The sequence below is a fragment of the Pongo pygmaeus genome, chromosome 5, assembly GCF_028885625.2.
Source record: "Pongo pygmaeus isolate AG05252 chromosome 5, NHGRI_mPonPyg2-v2.0_pri, whole genome shotgun sequence".
NCBI lineage: Eukaryota > Metazoa > Chordata > Mammalia > Primates > Hominidae > Pongo > Pongo pygmaeus.
Genome location: NC_072378.2, coordinates 16,202,794 through 16,227,327, shown reverse-complemented (window position 1 = coordinate 16,227,327; position 24,534 = coordinate 16,202,794). Strand labels below are relative to the sequence as shown.

Genomic DNA, 24,534 nt, shown 5'->3' with positions numbered 1-24,534 from the left:
CTCATGCAGCCAGACTCAGACAAGGCTGCACTCAGGATTTGAGAACCACTGACATACCGCGGAACGGTACTACTGCCTGGCCGCTCCCGTGAGTTGAATAACCTCTTAGCAAATGTAGACCGACAGTTCTATGTCAGCCGTTTACACACTAGTTGCTCAATAAATGGATATTAATTTGTTCACTGGGGCAAAGGGTATTGAGTGGAGGGTCTTAGAACTCTGTCATTAACCAATAAACCTTTGACCACTTATTTTAGATACTATCACAGTAGATGCTTAATAGATACTTGCTGGATGAATGGATGGGTGGGTGAAAAACTTGGATGAGGCATTAGAAGGAGCCCAGGCAATCTGCACTGAACAGCGAGTGAAAGACCTTGATCCTAGCTTCAGTTGTTACCTGAGCACCATTCCCAAGACTCTCATCATCTATGGGCTAAAAGCTGCCAGGTCTCCAACCATGAACACAATGCCTCATGTGCAATTTCCCTTCTGATGCTCCTCAAGCACCTCAAAATCAACAGACACGTGCCATAGTGAACACCACACCAGCCCCGAACCTCTTCCTTCGCAGCCATCTTCCAGGTGAGCCAGCACGTGAGCCAGCCACAGCCTTGCTCCTCCTTCTCCTTCTCCAGTGCCCCCCAAGCACCAACTCCATTGCCGACACTTGTTTAATTCTGCCTCCCAAATGTCAGTCAATTCTGGAGATAGCTCTCAAGCCTGCTGCAGGGCACAGTCACCTCCCCCCTGAATTACTAACGCTGTCCCAGCTGGGCTCTCTTTTTTATTTTGCCCCTTTCAATCCGCCCCAAGGCCGTGAGTTGGGCACTCTCCTGCTCAGACCTCTGCAATAGCTCCCTAGTGCTCTTGGAGAAGTCCCATCCTTAAAGCTGGATCCCACAGCTCTTGTCCATACTTGCCCTCAAGCTTATCTCCTGCTGCCCCTCATGCCTGCCCCTCTCAGGTCACTCGCCCCAGATGCAGTGACTGAGATTTGGTTCCCCAGTGCTTTTCTGTTCCTTTCTTTCGTCTCATCTGAAAAATTCCTTTTCAACCACCAGGTCTCTCTATTACACGCCAGGAAACCTTCCCTGACCCTGAATATGGGATACGTGGCCTGTTATGGGTTGAACTGGGTCCCCCCAAAAACTCGCATGTTGCCATCCTAACCCCTAGCATCTCAGTATGTGACCTTATTTGGAAACAGGGACAATGGACATGTCATCAGTTAAGATGAGGACATCCTGGAGGAGGGTGGCCCCTGATCCGAAAGGACTAGTATCCTCAGGAAAAGGGGATGTTTGCACACAGAGACGCACACACAGAGAGGACGCCACAAGCTAAGGAACCAGCAGAAGGTCAGAGAGGCCTGGAACAGACCCTTCCCTGGGGCCCTGAGAGGGAGCGTGGCCCCCCCAACACCCTGATGTTGGGCTTCTCATCTCCAGAATGGTGAGATACTGAAATTTAAGCCCCCAGTCTGTGGGGCTTTGTTACAACTGTTCTGGCAAGCTGTGGCCTGGTCTACCCTGTGCTCTAAAAGCTGCCTGCGCATCCCTCATCGGATGGACCACCCACCTGCTCATATGGCTTCTGCCTACCAGACCTGCCACTATCACTGTGGAATCCGTGGGCAGCAGGGCCTCTGTTTCTGCTGAATGTCAGCGCTGTGACCACAGTTTCCAGCTCCCTCCCATGCCCACAAGATGCTCAGCCAGTGGAAGAAGAGCAGCGAGGGAGCAGGGGCCTCCCAAGACACCCCAGCCCCTGCCCCAGGTGGAGACTCACAGAGATGATGTGGCCCTTCAGGCCGTGGGCAGAGTCAGCACACTCAATGACGGCACTCAGCTGGGGGTACCCCACTCCTGTCTTGGTGCGGGTGGTGCACACAGAACCTGCACAGAGAAAGAAGTTGCCCCCAAAGAGATGGTTATACATGAGAAGACTGTGACATGAAATGCGCCCCCATCACCTTTGCAGCCCTGCTCTAGTGACCAGGGTGAACCTCTGTGGCAGAGGAGATGTGGGGAACAGGCTGCCCCATCTGCACGATGGAGGTCGCTGTAAACCACACCGCCTGGCCATGCACCCCTTCTGGTCCTTATCACTGTCGCTGGCTGATGTCCCAGACATCGCCTTCCCCTCTACCATGCACCTGTCACTGCCACTCCTCCCTGTGGCATCGGCTCCCATGCAATAGCCACGCACTGACCTTTCCACACTTAAACACCCACTCCTTTCCACCTTTCTACAAATCTACACTCTGCTTTAAAGTACCTCTCAGAAGCCTCCCACAGCCTCCTAGCTTCTTTACCTTCAACCTTTGTCAAATGACTCACCTCTCTTAAGCCTCACTGCCTGGCCTGTAAAATCCAAAGAGAAACACAACCTCCTGGGATTGTGGCAGAGAACAAATGGCACAGGGAGGGATACCACTTGGCCCAGGGCCTGGCCTGCAGCACCACACCCTCCACACCCTCACCTGCTCACTCAGCTCTGTGCTCCACAGGGCCCAGCCGTTTGTCCATCTCCCTCCTGGCTGCCCCACCTCAAGTCCCTTGCAGCCTAGCCCGAGGTTCACTTCCAGGGCAGGGCTCACACCAGCACCCTCCTGCCTGCCTGTCCCACGGTCATCCCTAGTCCTGGTTGTTCTCCCAGTTAGGTCCAGGCCAAGTCGCACTCTGACCTCTTTATCATACCTCCCCTTATTCAAGCTTCCCGGTGCCGCCACAGTACCCCACTTTGCCCAGATCAGCAGAATCAAGCTCCACCTGCTCCCCTCCCTCCCAACTGCTTCTCCAATGGGGCAAGTTTCTTCCCACCTTAGGGACTCTGTACACAATGTTCTCTCTCTTGGACACTCCCCTCTGTACCAGACCACCTAGCCAAACCCTTCTCATCTTTCCAGCTTCTTAAATGTCACTGCCCCAGGGGAGTTGTTCATCACAGTTTCAAAAGAGGCATTTCAATCAGGATCTGTGTGAGAATGTTAAGGTTCTGTCTTCTCTACTGGGTGGTCGGCTCCATGGACATTCGCTGTTGTTATCAGGTGCTGAGAACAGTGCCTCATATACAATAAGGCACTATAAATAGTCACTGAAAGAATGTGTGGACTCAAGAATGAATGAGTCACCCACATCCCTGTCTCCACTGCCACTCACTCAGCCCCTCCCGGAGGTCTTGTGTGCACGAGAGGGCGCTCTGGGCACAGGGTAAAGGTGGAAGTGAACTCCTCCCTCCCACCAGACCTGGGGGTGGGATGCTTTGAGGCCCAGCCTCCTCTCTGGCTCCTGGCCGGCACCACCTTATAGGATGCTAATTTCTGCCAGGGGTCTTTAACGACAAGATCAGACAGAGAAGTGTGTCTGTGTTCCCCAGGCCTGGATTTAGCAGAGAAACCAGGAGAGACAAGGCAAGCCCCTCTCCTGCATCAGCTGTGGGGCAGAGTCCACAGAAGTCCTGTAGCTCCCTGTGTCCTGCTATGTGTCATTCACAGTCCCGGAGCCAACAAGTCTCATTCCCACGAAGGCGCCTTCCCCCCGCCCTGCAACCGGACGTTGTGCACGGCAGAATAAAAGGTTTAACCTCCGGTTCAGCCTCGGCTTTTCTCCTCCTCTCCCATTCAATTGCTAGATCCGGGGGTGGGGGCCGCAGCTGCAGTAGGCCTGGGGTTCTGATAGTAGTGAGGGCTCTATAAAGGGTAGACCAATTGCCTTTCTTGGAAACAGCCAAGGAAGAAGCTTCAAATAACACACAGGCGGTTTTGATTAACACCCAGGTGAAAGAAGAAGTTGGTGCATATTTTCTCCTGACTAGAGTAGCAGGGAATCCATTTCTGATGCTTTTTCCCAATTCCCAGGAGTTGCTCAATAATGAATGAAATCTATCAATCAATAGACATCCAATAATGCTATCATTTAGATATGTAATACGCAATGTTTTTACCATAAAGAATGTGTGAGACTTAAATATGGTCTCCAAACAATTTAAAGAAGTAGCTCCCATGCATTGGGCTCAGAGAAAGCCCCTTATTCTCTTTGGTCATATCTGTTCTACACAGACAGCCAGGGGAGTGGGGAGAGACAGTGAGAGCAGAAGGACAATCCAGCTTCTGGGGAAATAGAATGCAGACACAGAGATGTGCAAGAAGAAAACAAGTGTAGTAAATGTTCGAGATCACATCTAGAAAAGCTTTGAGAGGGCCAGGCATGGTGGCTCACACCTGGAATCCCAGCACGTTGGGAGGCCAAGGCGGGCAGATCACCTGAGGCCAGGAGTTCGAGACCAGCCTGGCCAACATGGTGAAACCCCGTCTCTACTAAAAGTACAAAAAATTAGCCGGGCGTGGTGGCACATGCCTGTAATCCCAGTTACTTGGGAGGCTGAGGCAGAAGAATCACTTGAACCTGGGAGGCGAAGGTTGCAGTGAGCTGAGATTGCACCACTGCACTCCAGCCTGGGCAACAGAGCAAGACTGTCTCAAAAAAAAAAGTTTTGAGAGCCAAGAAGCTTCTCACACACCTTCACATCCTGTACAGCACCCGCCCAACACAATGGTAGCTAGTGAACGTTCAATATTTCCTTTTTTTTTCTCTTGAGACAGGGTCTTGCTCTATCACCAAGACTGGAGTGCAGTGGCGCGATCTCAGCTTACTGCAACCTTCACCTCCCAGGATCAGGTGATCCTCCCACCCTAGCCTCCCAAGTAGCTGAGACTACAGGTGCATGCCAGTGTGCCTGACTACTTTTTAATTTTTATCTTCTATTTTTAGTAGATACAGAGTTTCACCATGTTGCCCAGGCTGGTCTCAAACTCCTGGGCTCAAGCGATCCACCCACCTTGGCCTCCCAAAGTGCTGGGATTACAGGCGTGAGCCACCGCATGAGGCCCATATTTCTGATTAAACAGATGACTAGTGAGTGTCCCTGCCTTTGGGACTAAAAAGAGTCTTCCTAGTCTATTAGCCTATTTTGTTCTATTATCAGTCTGTCTATTACAGCCTGCCCTAAGAGGAGGCAGCCTGGCAAGGAAGAACGAGGCCTTATCCTTTCTTTGCCTTTTCAATAATGGTAGATACTCAGTAAAGACCTCTTCCCATTTGCTCAGAATACATTATTAACTGGCTTAAATGAGTGGCAATGTGAAAAACTTAACCCTGAAAATCTCCCTGTATGTTAAAAGCTTGGGTATTTTTATGAATCTACAGGGCTCTTCTTCCTAATATTCTCTTCATACACATCCAATTCCCTCAGGCTGATCACGGAGCCAAGTCACAGCTCAACAGCGTGTCCTGCGCCTCCCAGCTGTGCGTTTTCCCATAGATTCCTCTCATATTGGTTTAGGTTTGCTTCCTTTTTTGGTAGTGTCATTTGGGTGTGAGATTCTTTTGAAAAATCTTTGCTGTTTTTTAGTCCCAAGTGAAAATGTGCATCTTCTTTCTTGCTCCTCAATTTTAGTGTCTGGTTAATACTGGATGTGCATGGATGAATTTAAAACATGGCAGCTCATCTTCAAGCATGGCAAAGAAGGAAAGCGAACAGTAACTCTGCCCCATGAGAAAATGGCGCCATCCATGACAAGGACAGAAGGCTCTACCTCATTCTTCTGCTTAAGATGCCAATGGGTGGTCCTAAGAAAGCATGCCTGGGGGAAGAACATGGGCAAAATCTACATCTAATACATATCAGGTGAGGAGCCAAAGGTGCTCATTACCTAGGCCATGGGTCAAGTTCTAATGTGGCCTCATCACTGCAAGCTTATTTGCAATGTTGGGGTCCCTCAAACATTCACATAAACTGGAGTAATTCATGTTTATTAACTGTCTCTACAGATTCTTCACCTATCACCTTCCTCTTCAAGGTGTATGGGGTCATTAGTGAAATCTACATTATTCCACATTGGTTCTGAAACCAAGCCCTCATATTCTGACCACATCCATATATTGTAACCATAATTTAGAAGGTCCCTGGGGGCATCAAAAAGCAGCTCAACAATACTTTTCATCAGGGGCTTCCCCGAGAAGCTCAATTATGCTTCCAGAAAAAGCATGCTTTAAATATCTGTGAATGAGTCATTCATGCATCCCCTTCCAGTGATCTGCAATCCCCACAAGCCCCAGATCCCACTCTTCCCCACACATGTCCTCTGCTGTGCTCCTAACAAGTCTTACCTGGTCCAACTCCCACTTTGATGATATCTGCTCCGGAAAGAATAAGCTCTTCTACCATTTCTCCTGTCACCACGTTCCCTGCCTGAGACAGAAAGAATACAGCTCATGATCATGAACTACTATTGCTGGTATAAAGGTGAGGAACCCCACACCTGAGCACGAGGATGTGCATATCCTAAAGCCACCAGGCAGCTGGGGGACAAAAAAGGAACACAAAATTTCATACCTGGAGACCACTTTTGGGAAAGGCCCCTTGGGTGAGCTGTTGGCATGAGAAGATACAGCATTATATGATTTAAGAACTAGAAGAGATCTTAGAGTGTCCAGGTCAGGGCTTTTCAGACATCTCAGCAATCAACAACAACAACAAAAATCTTAGAGGGGGCTGGGCTTGGTGGCTCACGCCTGTAATCCCAGTACTTTGGGAGGCCGAAGCAGGCAGATCATGAAGTTAAGAGATCAAAATCATCCTGGCCAACATGGTGAAACCCCGTCTTTACTACAAATACAAAAATTAGCTGGGCCTGGTGGCGCATGCCTGTAGTCCCAGCTACTCAGGAGGCTGAGGCAGGACAATCGCTTAAACCTGGGAGGCAGACGTTGCAGTGAGCCAAGATGGCGCCACTGTTCTCCAGCCTGGACGACAGAGCGAGGCTCTGTCTCAAAAAAAAAAAAAAAAAAAAAAGAAAAAAATCTTAGAGGGACCCCAAATACAAAAAGTCAGCAATGAAACACTCTCTTGGTAATTAAAATCTTCAGTGTTGGGCAAAAAAATGTTTCACAGTTTGCAAAACCCCTGAAGAATCTCTATAGAACCCCAGAGAGTCAGAATTAGAAAACACAGTTAAGAAAATCGCAGTGTGCCCCACTCTCTAGGGCTGGGATTCCCATCTAGACAGGAAAAGGCAGTGAGCCCTCATGGACCACATAGCATCAGCACGTGTTCAGTTTACAGAACATGAAGCTTTGGCCTAAGAACACACAAGCCTCCAGGAAGTGGCAGAATCTATCAACTAGAAGGATGTGTCTGGTTTGGAAATAGTACAAGTTCTTTCACTGCAGGAGTGCAGGAGTGCAAAAATAGCCCTTTTTATTACAACTCACTGCCCTGTGGATTCTTCAGCCGGTATATAGGATACTTGGCAAGATGCCCTGGCTGAGTTTTCACAACTGTGCAAAGTCATATTTTGCAAAATGAATCCTTACTCATTCCACCCATGTTTTTTGCACTGAAGTCCAAGTGTCTTCTCTCTGAATTGCTTCCCAGAGGGAATTTTTCTTTTTTAACGTAGACAAAATGACTTTTAACTTCATATAAAAGGATGTGGGGAAAAGGTGATGAGGAGGGCTCAAAGCTTTAATCCAAACAGTAGCTGACAATGGAAAAATCACAGATGGCCCAGAAAGAGGACTAGAGGTAGATTAAAGAATTAAAATTAAAGTTATAGTCCCCAAATTCAGAAGGAAACCTTGAATACTTTCAATAAGCATAAAAGTGAAAAAACATAATGACAGAGCTGTCTACATAAAAACTAAAAACTTGGCCAAGTGCAGTGGCTCACGCCTATAACCACAACACTTGGGAGGCTGAGGTAAGTGGATTGCTTGAGCCCAGGAGTTCGAGACCAGCCTGGGCAACACGGCAAAACCCTGTCTCTATGTTAAAAAAAAGAAAAAAAACTTAAATACACGTAAACACAGATATTCATACAATCAACAAATAACCAGATAGAGAAAAATATCTACAATTTTGACAAAGGGTTATCATCCTTAACATAATAAGAGCTCTTACAAACCTGTAAGAAAAACGCTAACACCTCACAGAGTAAGTGCCAAAGGACATGAACACACTACTGAAAGAAATAAAAGTGGCTGAGAAAAATGGAAAAAGTGTTCAACCTCCCGAATAACCAAATGTAAACTAAGGTACCAATGAGGTACTACTTTTCACTTAACAAATTATCAATAGTTGTAAACAGTAAATACTAAAGAGAAAACATCAGACGGAATCTCTCTTCTGGGAAAATTTATTGTAGTATGAGTTTTCCCAGAAAGCAACTTGTCCATATAAAAGAAATATGCACTTCCTTGTATTCAATAATTCTTCTAAGATTCTCTGCCAAGGGAATAATCATAAGTGTGGACAAACATTTAACTACAAAGATGTATTATCTGTAACAGTACAGAACTGTAAATATATTCCCCAAAATGGAATGATCCAACAATTTATGACCCAACCATGTGATGTTTTTAAGAGTGTTTTTTTGTTTGTTTGTTTTGTTTTGCTTTTGAGACGGAGTCTTGCTCTGTCACCCAGACTGGAGTGCAGTGGCATGATCTCACTGCAACCTCCGCCTCCCAGGTTCAAGTGGTTCTCCTGCCTCAGCCTCCCTAGTAGCTGGTATTACAGGCACACACTCCCCCTGCCCGGCTAATTTTTGTATTTTTAGTAGAGATGGGGTTTCGCCAAGTTGGCCAGGCTGGTCTCAAACTCCTGACCTCAGGTGATCTGCCCACCTTGGCCTCCCAAAGTGCTGCAATTACAGGTGTGAGACACCACACCCAGCCTAAGAGTGGTTTAACAGCGTGGGAAAAATGCTTAAATGCTTTTAGTATAATGTTGGGAGAAATAGAAAGATCTCAATTTTGTTATTAAAAAAAAGTGTATGTGTGTATGAAAAAATACACCAAAATGCTAACAGATGATGTCTAGGTGAAGAGATTATCAAACTTTTATTGTTTCTTCTTTAATCTTTTCTAGATTTTATACTAGAAAGTGTGTTACTTTTATAATTAAATAGGGGCAGGAGTGTTTAGTTTTGTTTTTTATAGTGTGAGGAACAGCATGAGCTCTGTCCCTGACAGAGAACCTAACAGGAGCCTAAGAAGCAGGGCGCGAGCTCCAGTTCTTCCCCAGTGGCTGACTTGCTAAACCACCAAACAAAACCACAAAAACTTTAGAGAAGCTACTCTAAGCCCACCACACATTTTGTTTTCTTTTCTTTTTCTTTTTTAGACAGGGTCTCACTCTCGTCTCCCAGACTGGAGTGCAATAGCACAAACATGGCTCGCTGCAGCCTGAACCTCCCAGGCTCAAGCGATTCTCCTGCCTCAGCCTCCCAAGTAGCTGGGATTACAAGTATGTGCCACCATGCCTGGCTAATTTTTGTATTAGAGTTTTGCCTTGTTGCGTAGGCTGATCTCAAGCCCCTGAGCTCAAGCAATCTGCCTGCCTCAGCCTCCCAAAGTGCTGGGATTACAGGCATGAGCCACTGCGCCCGGCCACAATTTCATTTTCAATATGGATTTCTTTTCCCCAATCTGGCGCCACCTACAAACGATTTTATTTTTAAGGGGCTACTTTAGACAAAATAGATTAATTCAAGTCAGCTCACCATAGACGTACCAGGTACAACCAGGTAGAGTCAAAGTAAGTTCTACTTACTTATTTAATTATTTTTAAAACAGAGGTAGGGTCTTGCTATGTTGCCCAGGCTGGTCTCTAACTCCTGGCCTCAAGTAATCCCCCCACCTCTGCCTCCCAAAGTGCTGGGATTACAGGTATGAGCCACCTCAACTGGCCAAAGTCAGCTTAAAAACATCAAGAATGCTGACACTGCTTTAGTAACCCAGAAGCTTGTGCAAATGTCCCTCCATCCCATCAGCTACCTGTGTGGCTGCTGAATCTGTCCATGGTCCAAATGTGGTCACTGCCACTGTCTGGAAAAACCCAAAGTGATTATGAAATGCCTCAACCATGAGGGACAGCACAGCAAGAATGCTTCCAGGAGGACGGGGGAGTTTCCATTGGCAGGAACAAAAAGCTGTCAATTCAAGTTTGAAATCAAGAAGGGCAAAATAAGGGAAAAGAGGAAAAGACAAATCAGAAATGAGAATATGACAGGAGTGGGGTCAGGATTTAGTGAAGTCCCTGGTGTGCCGTCCAGCAGCCTCTGGGAATGGGGTGTGATAACAGGGGCCAGGAAGCAGCTGGTCAGAGTGATTAAGTGAGGAGTCTACTTTATCTTGTCATGAAGCACCTTGGGTGTGGAGCGGATACAGGACTGTCAGAATGGGACTGTGAGTAGCAGCACAGCAGGCTCAGTCACCCAGGCAGTTCATACAGGTTCATGTCTTGGGCAGCCATGACAACATGGAAGCAGTGAACCCTTGTCCAGAACACTGAGGCAGGCAGATGGAGGCTTCTGATAGGCAACCCCTCTTCCTAGCGAAGCCAAGCATGTTTGGGGCTCCCCCATGCTCTGGAAGGCAACAATTGCTCCTCTGTGTCAAGGAGAGGTTGAAGGTCATGAAAAAGACATAAAAAGTGGCCAAGCCAAGACTTCAAGTACTTTTGTACCATTTTTTAAAAAGTTGGTATGGTCTGAATGTTTACGTCCCTCCAAAATTAAAGTGTTGAAATCTTTACTCCCAAGGTGGTGATATTAGCAGGTGGGGATTTGGGGAGGTGAATTAGGTAGGTGATGGGGGCAGAGCCCTCAACAATGGGATTAGTGGCCTTCTAAGAGAGGACTGAGAGAGATCCACATGAGATGACAATGAAAAGATGGCCATCTATCTATGAGCCCGGAAGCCGGCCCTCACCAGATACCGAATCTGCCTTGATATTGAACTTCCCAGCCTTCAGAACTGTGAAAATAAACTTCTGATTTGTATTATTTATTTATTTTTGAGACAGGGTCTCACTTTGTCACCCAGGCTGGAGTGCAATGGTGCAATCACAGCTCACTGTAACCTCAACTTCCCAGGCTCAGGTGATCCTCCCACCTCAGCCTCCCGAGTAGCTGGGACTACAGGCATGTGACACCACGCCCAGATAATTTTTTGTATTTTTAGTAGAGATGGGGTTTCTCCATGTTGGCCAGACTGGTCTCAAACTCCTGGGCTCAAGCAATCTGCCTATCTTGGCCTCCCAAAGTGGTAGGATTACAGGTATGAGCCACCACACCAGGCCAACTTCTGATTTTTATAATATAAGCTATTTAGTTTATGGTATCTTGTTATTGCAGCCTGAACAGAACTAATGACAAAAGGTCTCTGGGCAAAAATAAAAACAAAAACTGCTTTGCCCCAATTTTTCCAGCTTTCCTTTAGGCCTCAACATCTATGGCAAAATAAGTTCAGAAAGATCTGGGGTTGAATGCTAGACCTCCCTCATTACTGGGTACTTTTGAGCAAATCAGTTCAACCAGAGTCTCCATTTATCCTGCTATAAAATTGGGGTGGATATACCCACTTTTAGTTCTTAAAAGGTTTACAAAGAAAGTTCTCTCAAATTCTTAGCACAGGGCCCAGCTCTTGGTGGTGCTTTATAAATGTTAGTCCCTCCATTTAAGAGTACTTTCTGTATATTGCTCCTTTACCCATTCTTTTTAGTTTTTTTGTAATTGTGGTCAAATACACATAAAATTTACCAGGTGTAAATTTTACACATACAAAATATAAATAAAATTTGTTTTTTAAATTTTTATTTTTATTTTTTCGTGAAGGGACTTAGTGCCACTGAACTGTACAGCTAAAAATAAATAAAAAATTTAAATTTATTTAAAATTTTTAATTTAAAATAAAATTCATTTTATTTTAAATTTAATATAAAATTTGTTAGTAAATAAGTTTTTAGGTGTACAGTTCAGTGGCATTGAGTACACTCACACTGTTGTACAACCATCACCATTATCCATCTCTGGAACTTTTTAATCATCTCAAACTAAAATTCTGTACCCATTAAACAGTAACTTCTTCACCCACTTTTTACTGGTTTTTCTGGGGTCCTCTTGCAAGAAAAATCCTTTCCATAGAATGATAAAAGGCAAGGGTTGGCAAACAGGCAGCAGGCGGCTAGATTTGGCCCACAAGCTGTGATGTGCCAACCCCTAACATAGAAAGAGAAACATTGATCGCCAGGCGCGGTGGCTCACGCCTGTAATCCCAACACTTTGGGAGGCTGAGACAGGTGTACCACCTGCGGTGAGGAGTTAGAGACCAGCCTGGCCAATATGCCAAAACCTCGTCTCTACTAAAGATACAAAAAATTAACCAGGTGTGCTACTCAGTCGAGAATCACTTGAACCTGGGAGGCAGACTGCAGTGAGCCGAGATTGCACCACCCCACTCCAGCCTGTGCAACAGAGTGAGACTCCATCTCAACAACAACAAAGAGGAGTATCAACCCCAGTGACTGTTCCCACGAACGTGGAAAATGTCCCACTACCTGCCCATGGAAAAATAGTTGCTATCCAGGAAACAGCCGCATTAAACTGAGTTTATTATGTGACTCTTCAGAGAGAACATCACCTTCGTAGCTTTCAGCCATGGTTCCAGAAAGTGGGTGAATACAGAAAATCCAGGGAACACGGACTGAGAGGTGCTCTCAGCCATAAACACCCCTTGTACCTCAGGGGAGGCACACTCGACTGGTAAGGCCCCAGACCTGCCCCAAGCCTTCAAGGAACATTCAGTGTCCGCCTCTCTGTGAAGAGGCGTAGAGCGGAACGTCTGTGTGGCTCAGAACCCTGAGGAAGAATGTGGGCAGGTCAATGAGCCATCAGTCATGCATGGAAATGTCAGGGTCCCGCCCTGGAGATCCAGCCCATGGCTCCCGGAGATCTGCCCGCAGCAGCTGACACGGCATTGCCCCAGGGGAGTAAAGCTTGGCCTCTATCTAATCTGAACAGATTAGATCTCAGGTATCTATTTCCTGCAGACCAGGTCAGAAAGAGCCACCAGCACAAAAGCATCTCCCAGAGCCAACACACGATCTCCAAGTCCCAGTGTGCCCGGAAGTGATTCCTTCCAGTGGGTTCTTGGTCTCGCTGGAGCTGCAGACCTTTGGCTGCAGTGAGTGTTACAATTCTTAAAATATGGCGTGTCTGGAGTTTGTTCCTTCAGATGTTCAGATGTGTCCGGAGTTTCTCCCTTCTGGTGGGTTCATGGTCTTGCCGACTTCAGGAGTGAAGCCGCAGACCTTTGCTATGAGTATTACAGCTCTTAAAGGTGGCACGTCCGGAGTTGTTCGTTCCTCCTGGACAGTTCGTGGTCTTGCTGACTTCGGGAATGAAGCCGCAGACCTTCGCAGTGAGTGTTACAGCTCTTTTTTTGTTTGTTTGTTTTCTGAGACAGAGTCTCGCTTTCACCCAGGCTAGAGTGCAGTGGCGCGATCTCGGCTCACTACAAGCTCCACCTCCCGGGTTCATGCAATTCTCCTGCCTCAGCCTCCCGAGTAGCTGGGACTACAAGCGCCCGCCACCGCGCCCGGCTAATTTTTTTTTTCTTTTTTTGTATTTTTACTAGAGATGGGGTTTCACCGTGTTAGCCAGGATAGTCATCATCTCCTGACCTTGTGATCCGCCCACCTCGGCCTCCCAAAGTGCCGGGATTACAGGCGTGAGCCACCGCGCCCAGCCGTGTTACAGCTCTTTTCCGTAGGGAGTGCTACAGCTCTTTGAAAGGTGGCACGTCGGACGTGCCACCTTTTCCGCAGGAAGTGTTACAGCTCTTTGAAAGGTGGCACGTGCGGCGTGCCACCTTTTCCGCAGGGAGTGTTACAGCTCTTTGAAAGGCGGCACGTCCGGCGTGCCACCTTTTCCGCAGGGAGTGTTACAGCTCTTTGAAAGGTGGCACGTCGGACGTGCCACCTTTTCCGCAGGGAGTGTTACAGCTCTTTGAAAGGTGGCACGTGCGGCGTGCCACCTTTTCCGCAGGGAGTGTTACAGCTCTTTGAAAGGTGGCACGTGCGGCGTGCCACCTTTTCCGCAGGGAGTGTTACAGCTCTTTGAAAGGTGGCACGTCCGGCGTGCCACCTTTTCCGCAGGGAGTGTTACAGCTCTTTGAAAGGTGGCACGTCGGACGTGCCACCTTTTCCGCAGGGAGTGTTACAGCTCTTTGAAAGGTGGCACGTCCGACGTGCCACCTTTTCCGCAGGCAGTGTTACAGCTCTTTGAAAGGTGGCACGTCCGACGTGCCACCTTTTCCGCAGGGAGTGTTACAGCTCTTTGAAAGGTGGCACGTCCGACGTGCCACCTTTTCCGCAGGCAGTGTTACAGCTCTTTGAAAGGTGGCACGTCCGACGTGCCACCTTTTCCGCAGGGAGTGTTACAGCTCTTTGAAAGGTGGCACGTCCGACGTGCCACCTTTTCCGCAGGCAGTGTTACAGCTCTTTGAAAGGTGGCACGTCCGACGTGCCACCTTTTCCGCAGACAGTGTTACTTACAGCTCTTCGAAGGTGGCACGTCCGACGTGCCACCTTTTCCGCAGGGAGTGTTACAGCTCTTCGAAGGTGGCACGTCAGACGTGCTACCTTTTCCGCAGGGAGTGTTACAGCTCTTTGAAGGTGGCACGTCAGACGTGCTACCTTTTCCGCAGAGAGCGTTACAAGTCTTAAACGTGGCACACCCACAGTTGTTCATTCCTCATCCTGGGTTCGTGGTCTACGCTGACTTCATAAAGCCTCAGACCTTCACAGTGAGTGTCACAGCTCTCAAAGGTGGTGCACGCGGAGATGTCCGTTCTTCACAGTGAGTGTTACAGCTATTAAAGGTAGCCTGTCGGGAGTTGTTCGTTTCTCCCACTCGTGGTCTACGCAGTGAAGCCAAACACCTTCACCATGAATGTTACCGCTCTTAAAGGTGGCGCATCCAGAATTGTTCCTTTCTCCTGGAGGGCAGGTTCGTGACCTCACTGACTTCAAGAGTGAAACTGCACACAAACACAGTGTGGGCCCAAAGAGCAAGCCGCAGCAAGCAAACGAAGAACACCTCCACAGCGTAGAAAATGACGGGAACAGTTAGCAGGGTTGGCTCCAGCAGTCAGCTTTTATTCCCTTATTTGGCCCCACCCACATCCTACTGATTGGTCCATTTTACAGAGCACTGATTGGTCCATATTACAGAGTGCTGATTGGTGCGTTTTTATAGAGTGCTAATTGGTGCGTTTACAAACCTTTAGCTAGACACAGCGCTGCTTGGTGCCTTTTTACAGAGTGCCGTTTGGAGCATTTACAATCCTTTAGCTAGACACAGAGTGCTGATTGGTGCATTTACAAACCTTTAGCTAGACACAGAGCACTGACTGATGCATTTACAATCCTCTAGCTAGACAGAAAAGTTCTCCAAGTCCCCACTCGACCCAGAAAGTCAAGCTGGCTTCACCTCTCACCAGCCAGCCTGAACTGGTGGCATGTGGGGGACAACAGCAAAAATCTGCAGGCTCAGGCAAGCCACCTGGCCCTGAATGCCAAGTCCAGCTATCACTAGTGGTGTAACCCTCAGAAGGCTTCCTGAGCTCTCTACGACTAAGTTTCACATCAACAAAAGTAGGTGCTATTACCTCTACTCAAAGATTTGTTATTAGAAAAGAAGTTCTGGCCAGGTATGGTGATTCATGCCTGTAATTTCAGCACTTCAGGAGGCAGAGGTAGGAGGACTGCTTGAAGTCAGGAGTTTGAGATCAGCCTGGTCAACAACTGCAATATTCTATTTCTACAAACTTTTTTTTAAAAAAGAAGTGCCTAGTCTGTGCTAGTGCCTTTTTCCACAGTACTGAGAATGTACCCGAGAACACATTATTCTCTTTCCTCCCTGAAAGCCACCAGGCAAATGGCCACAGGACTTGGTATACTCTTCAATCAGCCAGCCCCTCAATAGGACCTTTTCTGCCAAAGGTGTTCTCTAAAAATCCCTGCGTCTCCTAACCCTATGTGGCAAGGCCCGTCTTAGGTGAAAGGTGTCAGGCCTCTGAGCCCGAGCTAAGCCATCATATTCCCTGTGACCTGCACATACACATCCAGATGGCCGGTTCCTGCCTTAACTGATGACATTCCACCACAAAAGAAGTGAAAATGGCCTGTTCCTGCCTTAACTGATGACATTGTCTTGTGAAATTCCTTCTCCTGGCTCATCCTGGCTCAAAAGCTCCCCCACTGAGCACCTGGTGACCCCCACTCCTGCCCGCCAGAGAACAACCCCCCTTTTTCCTTTACCTACCCAAATCCTATAAAACGGCCCCACCCCTATCTCCCTTCACTGACTCTCTTTTCGGACTCAGCCCGCCTGCATGCAGGTGAAACAAACAGCCATGTTGCTCACACAAAGCCTGTTTGGTGGTCTCTTCTCACGGACACACATGCAATTTGGTGCCATGACTCGGATTGGGGGACCTCCCTTGGGAGATCAATCCCCTGTCCTCCTGCTCTTTGCTCCGTGAGAAAGATCCACCTATGACCTCAGGTTCTCAGACCAACCAGCCCAAGAAACATCTCACCAATTTCAAATCTGGTAAGCGGCCTCTTTTTACTCTCTTCTCCAACCTCCCTCACTATCCCTCAGCCTCTTTCTCCTTTCAATCTTGGTGCCACACTTCAATCTCTCCCTTAATTTCAGTTCCTTTCATTTTCTGGTAGAGACAAAGGAGACATGTTTTATCTGTGGACCCAAAACTCCGGTGCCGGTCACAGACTAGGGAAGGCAGCCTTCCCTTGGTGTTTAATCATGGTAGGGACACCTGTCTGATTATTCACCTAGGTTTCAGAGGTGTCAGACCACGCAGGGATGCCTGCCTTGGTCCTTCACCCTTAGCAGCAAGTCCCGCTTTTCTGGGGAAGGGGCAAGTACCCCAACCCCTTCTCTCCGTGTCTCCACCCCTTCTCCGCCTTTCTGGGGGGCAAGAAACCCCCAACCCCTTCTCCTTCACTCTTAACGGCAAGTCGCGCTTTTCTAGGAGGGGCAAGTACCCCAACCTCGTATCTCCTTGCCCCAATCCCTTATTTCCATGCCCCGACCTCTTATATCTCTGTGCTCCAATCCCTTATTTCTGTACCCCGACCTCTTATCTATGTGCCCCAATCCCTTATTTCCACGCCCCAACCTCTTATCTCTGTGCCCCAATCCCTTATTTCCACGCCCCGACCTCTTATCTCTGCGCCCCATCCCTTATTTCCACGCCCCGACCTCTTATCTCTGCACCCCAACCCCTTATTTCCACGCCCCAACCCCTTTCCCGCTTTTCTGGAAGGTTACAACCCCCGAACCCCTTCCCTTTGTGTCTCTACTCTCTCTTTTCTCTATGCTTGCTTCCTTCACTATGGGCAACCTTCCACCCTCCATTCCTCCTCCTTCTCCCTTAGCCTGTGTCCTCAAAAACTTAAAACCTCTTCAACTCTCACCTGACCTAAAATCTAAGTGTCTTATTTTCTTCTGCAATGCCGCTTGACCCCAATACAAACTCGACAGTAGTTCCAAATAGCCGGAAAACGGCATTTTCAATTTTTCCATCCTATAAGATCTAAATAATTCTTGTCGTAAAATGGGCAAATGGTCTGAGGTGCCTGACGTCCAGGCATTCTTTTACACACGAGTCCCTCTCTAGTCTCTGTTCCCAATGCAACTCGTCCCAAATCTTCCTCCTTTCCCTCCCGCCTGTCCCCTCAGTCCCAACCCCAAGCGTCGCTGAGTCTTTCTAATCTTCCTTTTCTACAGACCCATCTGACCTCTCCCCTCCTCCCCAGGCTGCTCCTCGTCAGGCCGAGCTAGGTCCGAATTCTTCCTCAGCCTCCGCTCCTCCACCCTATAGTCCTTTTATCACCTCCCCTCCTCACACCAGGTCCAGCTTACAGTTTCGTTCCGTGACTAGCCCTCCCCTACCTGCCCAGCAATTTACTCTTAAAAAGGTGGCTGGAGCTAAAGGCATAGTCAAGGTTAATGCTCCTTTTTCTTTATCCCAAATCAGATAGCATTTAGGCTGTTTTTCATCAAATATAAAAATCCAACCCAGTTCATGACTCGTTTGGCAGCAACCCTGAGACACTTTACAGCCCTAGACCCTAAAAGGTCAAAAGGCCATCTTATTCTCAAAATACATTTTATTACCCAATCTGCTCCCGACATTAAATAAAACTCCAAAAATTGAATTCCGGCCCTCAAACCCCACAACAGGATTTAATTAACCTCGCCTTCAAGGTGTACAATAATAGAAAACAGTTGCAATTCCTTGCCTCCACTGTGAGACAAACCCCAGCCACATCTCCAGTACACAAGAACTTCCAAACGTCTGAACCGCAGCGGCCAGGCGTTCCTCCAGAACCTCCTCCCCCAGGAGCTTGCTACAAGTGCCAGAAATCTGGCCACCAGGCCAAGGAATGCCTGCAGCCCAGGATTCCTCCTAAGCCGAGTCCCATCTGTGGGGGACCCCATTGGAAATCGGACTGTCCAACTCACCTGGCAGCCACTTCCAGAGCCCCTGGAACTCTGGCCCAAGGCTCTCTGACTGCTTCCCAGATCTTCTTGGCTTAGCGGCTGAAGACTGACGCTGCCCGATCGCCTCGGAAGCCCCCTAGACCATCACCGACACTGAGCTTCGCGTAACTCTCATAATGGAGGGTAAGTCTGTCCCCTTCTTAATCAATACGGAGGCTATCCAACTCCACATTGCCTTCTTTTCAAGGGCCTGTTTCCCTTGCCTCCATAACTGTTGTAGGTATTGACGGCCAGGCTTCTAAACCTCTTAAAACTCCCCGACTCTAGTGCCAATTTAGACAATACTCTTTTAAGCACTCCTTTTTAGTTATCCCCACCTGCCCAGTTCCTTTATTAGGCCGAGACACTTTAACTAAATTATCTGCTTCCCTGACTATTCCTGGACTACAGCTACATCTCATTGCTGCCCTTCTTCCCAATCCAAAGCCTCCTTTGCGTTCTCCTCTTGTATCCACCCACCTTAACCCACAAGTATAAGATACCTCTACTCCCTCCTTGGTGACAGATCATGCACCCCTTACCATCTCATTAAAACCTAATCACCCTTACCCGCTCCACACCAATATCCCATCCACAGCATGCTTTGAAAGGATTAAAGCCTGTTATCACTCGCCTGCTACAACATGGTCTTCTAAAGCCTATAAAATCTCCTTACAATTCCCCCATTTTACCTGTCCTAAAACCAGACAAGCCTTACAAGTTAGTTCAGGATCTGTGCCTTATCAACCAAATTGTTTTGCCTATCCACCCCGTGGTGCCAAACCCATATACTCTCCTATCCTCAATACCTCCCTCCACAGTCCATTATTCTGTTCTGGATCTCAAACATGCTTTCTTTACTATTCCTTTGCACTCATCATCCCAGCCTCTCTTCGCTTTCACTTGGACTGACCCTGACACCCATCAGGCTCAGCAAATCACCTGGGCTGTACTGCCTCAAAGCTTCACAGACAGCCCCCATTACTTCAGTCAAGCCCAAATTTCTTCCTTATCTGTTACCTATCTCAGCATAATTATCATAAAAACACACGTGCTCTCCCTGCTGATCGTGTCCGATTAATCTCCCAAACCTCAATCCCTTACAAAACAACAACTCCTTTCCTTCCTAGGCATGGTTAGTGCGGTCAGAATTCTTACATAAGAGCCAGGACCACACCCTGTAGCCTTTCTGTCCAAACAACTTGACCTTACTGTTTTAGCCTAGCCATCATGTCTGTGTGCAGCAGCTGCTGCCGCCCTAATACTTTTACAGACCCTCAAAATCACAAACTATGCTCAACTTACTCTACATTTCTCATAACTTCCAAAATCTATTTTCTTCCTCACACCTGACGCATATACTTTCTGCTCCCCGGCTCCTTCAGCTGTACTCACTCTTTGTTAAGTCCCACAATTACCATTGTTCCTGGCCCGGACTTCAATCTGGCCTCCCACATTATTCCTGATACCATACCTGACCCCCATGACCGTATCTCTCTGATCCACCTGACACTCACCCCATTTCCCCATATTTCCTTCTTTCCCATTCCTCACCCTGATCACGCTTGATTTATTGGTGGCAGTTCCACCAGGCCTAATCGCCACACACCAGCAAAGGCAGGCTATGCTATAGTACAAGCCACTAGCCCGCCGCCTCTTAGAACCTCTCATTTTCTTTCCATCGTAGAAATCTATCCTCAAGGAAATAACTTCTCAGTGTTCCATCTGCTATTCTACTACTCCTCAAGGATTATTCAGGCCCCCTCCCTTCCCTACACATCAAGCTCGAGGATGTGCCCCCACCCAGGACTGGCAAATTAGCTTTACTCAACATGCCCTGAGTCAGATAACTAAAATACCTCTTAGTCCAGGTAGACACTTTCACTGGATAGGCAGAGTCCTTTCCTACAGGGTCTGAGAAGGCCACCGCAGTCATTTCTTCCCTTCTGGCAGACATAATTCCTCAGTTTAGCCTTCCCACCTCTATACAGTCTGATAACAGACCAGCCTTTATTAGTCAAATCAGCCAAGCAGTTTTTCAGGCTCTTAGTATTCAGTGAAACCTTTGTATCCCTTACGGTCCTCCGTCTTTAGGAAAAGTAGAATGGACTAAAAGTCTTTTAAAAACACACCTCACCAAGTTCAGCCACCAACTTAAAAAGGACTGGACAATACTTTTACCACTTTCCCTTCTCAGAAGTCAGACCTATCCTCAGAATGCTACAAAGTACAGCCTATTTGAGCTCCTGTATAGATGCTCCTTTTTATTAGGCCCCAGTCTCATTCCAAACACCAGACCAACTTAGACTGTGCTCCAAAAAAACTTGTCATCCCTACTATCTTCTGTCTGGTCATACTCCTATTCACCATTCTCAACTACTCATACATGCCCTGCTCTTGTTTACACTGCCAGTTTACACTGTTTCTCCAAGCCATCACAGCTGATATCTCCTGGTGCTATCCCCAAACTGCCACTCTTAACTCTTGAAGTAAATAAATAATCTTTGCTGACAGGACTACGCTGAATTTCCTTAGGCACTCTAATTAGATGTCCTAGGTCCTCCTAATTCTTAGACCTTTCATACCTGTTTTTCTCCTTCTCTTATTCCGTTTAGTTTTTCAATTCATACAAAACCGTATCCAGGCCATCACCAATAATTCTAAATGACAAATGTTTCTCCTAACAGTCCCACAATATCACCCCTTACCACAAAATCTTTCTTCAGCTTAATCTCTCCCACTCTAGGTTCCCACGCTGCCCCTAATCCCGCTCGAAGCAGCCCTGAGAAACATCGCCCATTATCTCCCCATACCATCCCCCAAAATTTTCACCGTCCCAACACTTTACCACTATTTCATTTTGTTTTTCTTATTAATACAAGAAGACAGGAATGTCAGGCCTCTGAGCCCAAGCTAAGCCATCATATCCCCTGTGACCTGCACGTACACATCCAGATGGCCGGTTCCTGCGTTAACTGATGACACTGTCTTGTGAAATTCCTTCTCCTGGCTCATCCTGGCTCAAAAGCTCCCCTACTGAGCACCTTGTGACCCCCACTCTGCCTGCCAGAGAACAACTAAACCCCCCTTTGACTGTAATTTTCCTTTACCTACCCAAATCCTATAAAACGGCCCCACCCCTATCTCCCTTCACTGACTCTCTTTTCGGACTCAGCCCGCCTGCACCCAGGTGAAATAAACAGCCATGTTGCTCACACAAAGCCTGTTTGGTGGTCTCTTCACACGGACGCGCATGAAAAAAGGCAAGAAATAAAAACCAGGAGAACCTGGGCGCAGGGAGCGACAAGCCCTCACTCCTGGTGCAGAGGCCAGGAACTGCCAGCTTCTTCCCGGAACGTTTGCGAGCATCCTTTCTGTCCACTGTATTGTAACGATCGTAATAACACTCCATTCCATAACACTCAGGCCTCATATTACATCATTCAGTTCCAAAACACTGGATAAATGTGAATGCGTCTTCACAAGGCCTCCAAAAGCCGTAAGAAATTATGTTTCAAAAACACCAAAAACCAAGGACATAAAAGTAGTGGAGGTTTCCAAATGAATCACAGATTTCAAGGGTCAGTGCAGACACACAACAGCTTAAGAATAAACACCTACCTTGCCAAAGTCTCCTGTTCATTGCTGGGGAAACCAACAAGAGCAATGAAAACATACCCCTGGGCCAGCCAGCCAGCAGGTGCTGGAGAGGGCCTCGCTGTTGGTGGCTTCCCAGACAGCTGTGGGAGCTCTGAACCGATCTCCTCCCTCCCAGTAAACTCCCCCATAGCAACTCCTAAGTTCTGCACTGGCAACAACACCCTTTCCCTCGTCTTACCCAGCCCCCTCCTTCCTGGTCTTTGTCCTTCAGAGGTGACATGCAGGCTCTCTAGGCTGTCCAACAGGCAGCTCGCAGTTCTCAGCAGGCCCAGCTGTGAACTACACCCCACAGCAGCTCCAGTTTGGAATGTAATGGACAGCTTGGGAGCACTAATGCATTTCTGCTATCACTTGTCATTTCAGAGTGACACATTTTCTCTCTCTTCTTAAAACAAACCCCACATTACTCTCCATCTTTCTTCTCCATCTCTGACTCAGTTCTCAGAGCATGTGCCCTTGATGACACTCACCAGAGATGAGCAAGTGCTAGTGAAGGCGGCACTGTTACAAAACAGCATCCCATCTGAGCCCGAGTCATTCTCCAGCCACGAGGATCCTCAATCTCCTTTTCACAGGTGAGGAAAGTGAGATTCAGAAAGAATGCAACTTCCCCAGTGTGACTCAGCTCATGTGCCCACACTGACTTCTGGGGTGCTATGGGCTGAATGCTTGTGTTCCCCACAAATTCCTATGCTGAAACTGAGTCTTCAATCCAATGGCATTAGGAGGCAGGGCCTTTGGGAGGTGATTAGGTCATAAGGGTAAAGCCTTTATGAATGGGATTAGTGCCCTCACAAGAGAGGTTCCAAGGAGCCTGTATGCCTCTTCCACCGTATGAAGATGCAGCAAGAAGGCACCACCTATGAGGAATGGTGAAACTAGACACTAAATCAGCCAACACCTTGATTTTGGAATTCCAGCCTCCAGAACTGTGAGCAATTTTCTGTTGTTTATACACCAGTCAGTTTATGGTATTTTATGACAGCAGACCAAACAGACTCAGACAAAGAGCATTAAGGAGTAAGTTTAACAGCGATACAACCAGCTAGAAAGTAAAGAGAAGGAAAAAGAGCAACTGAGGTATCTAGGAAATGACATTAAAGATTAGCTCCAGGAACCAAGGAATATATACATACAGCTGACATAAAGCAACGTGGTGAATCTCAAATATACCATCAAGAAAAAGAAGATCAAAAGACATAAAGGATTACCACTTATGGAATGTTTACCAGTTTATCATATTAATAAAGGCTATGATGAAGGATACAGATGAACAGCCTGATGAAGCGAGACATAGGGTGAGGTCTGGAAGAGTCCAGAGTGCAGGAGCTACTGTCCCCACAGAGCTGGAGTCTGCCACCCTCCAGGCATGTAGAGTGTTACCAGCCAGGAAGCTTTCAAAGCCCCATACTTTGGGGGTTTCTGTGAAGGCCTCATCAAGGAGGCATAATGGATTATTAACTCTATTCCAGCCCTCTCCCCTCTCTGGAAAATGGAGGATGGGGCCAGAAGCTCCAAGCTTCTAATCATGGCTTGTTCTATCTGGTGACCAACCCCCACAAAGGAGCCCATTAAGAGTCACCTTGTTAGGACAAGAGCAGCTGGGCTGCTATCACCCAGTAAATCCCAAGGGATTTAGGAGCCATGTGTCAGGAATCAGGGTCAAAGATTAAATATTAGAACAAAAGCTACTCCTACCACCCAGGAAATCCCAAGGGATTCAGAAGCTCTGTGCCAGGTGCTGTCATCACTCTGGAAATTACAAAGGTTCTAGAAGCTCTGTGTCAGCAATCAGGATCAATGACCAAATATTAGAACAAAAGATTCTCTTAACACCCTTATCTACAAGGGTTTTAGGAGTTCTGTCTCAAGAACCAAGGGCTGAGACCAATACACACATATACATTTCTTATTATTTAACAGTATTCAACAAACATCATTATCAAAAACAATGAACTGGCTGTTCTATTACAGAGAACAAAGTGAATTTTTCTATTTCCCAACCCACTTCTAACACTGGTACAGCTGGTTGACCTTGGAACAATTCTTTTTTTTTTTTTTTTTTTGAGACAGAGTCTCACTCTGTCTCCCAGGCTAGAGTGCAATGGCGAGATCTCGGCTCACTCACCTTTGCCTCCCGGGTTCAAGCAATTCTCTGCCTCAGCCTCCCAAGTAGCCGGGATTACAGTCGCCTGCCACCACGCCTGGCTAATTTTTGTATTTTTTTTTTTAGTAGAGACAGGGTTTCACCATCTTGGCCAGGCTGGTCTTGAACTCTTGACCTCATGATCCACCCACCACGGCCTCCCAAAGTGCTGGGATTACAGGTGTGAGCCACTGCGCCCGGCCAGTTCTTTTTTTTTTTTTTTTTTTTTTTTTTTTTTTGAGACGGAGTCTCCCTTTGTTGCCCAGGCTGCTGGAGTGCAGTGGCGTGATCTCGGCTCACCGCAACC

At 47.4% G+C, this 24,534-nt stretch overlaps 1 protein-coding gene across 1 annotated transcript in view; it reads right to left on the bottom strand.

The window, feature by feature from the left end:
• GMPR (guanosine monophosphate reductase) overlaps nt 1-24,534 on the bottom strand; it is a 56,979-nt gene that overhangs the window by 14,908 nt on the left and 17,537 nt on the right. The window contains exons 5-6 of the mRNA XM_054491188.2: nt 6,174-6,255; nt 1,792-1,898 (exon numbers count right to left, since the gene is read on the bottom strand). Of these exons, the coding sequence (XP_054347163.2) occupies nt 1,792-1,898; nt 6,174-6,255 (189 nt within the window). The remainder of the gene's footprint in view (nt 1-1,791; nt 1,899-6,173; nt 6,256-24,534) is intronic.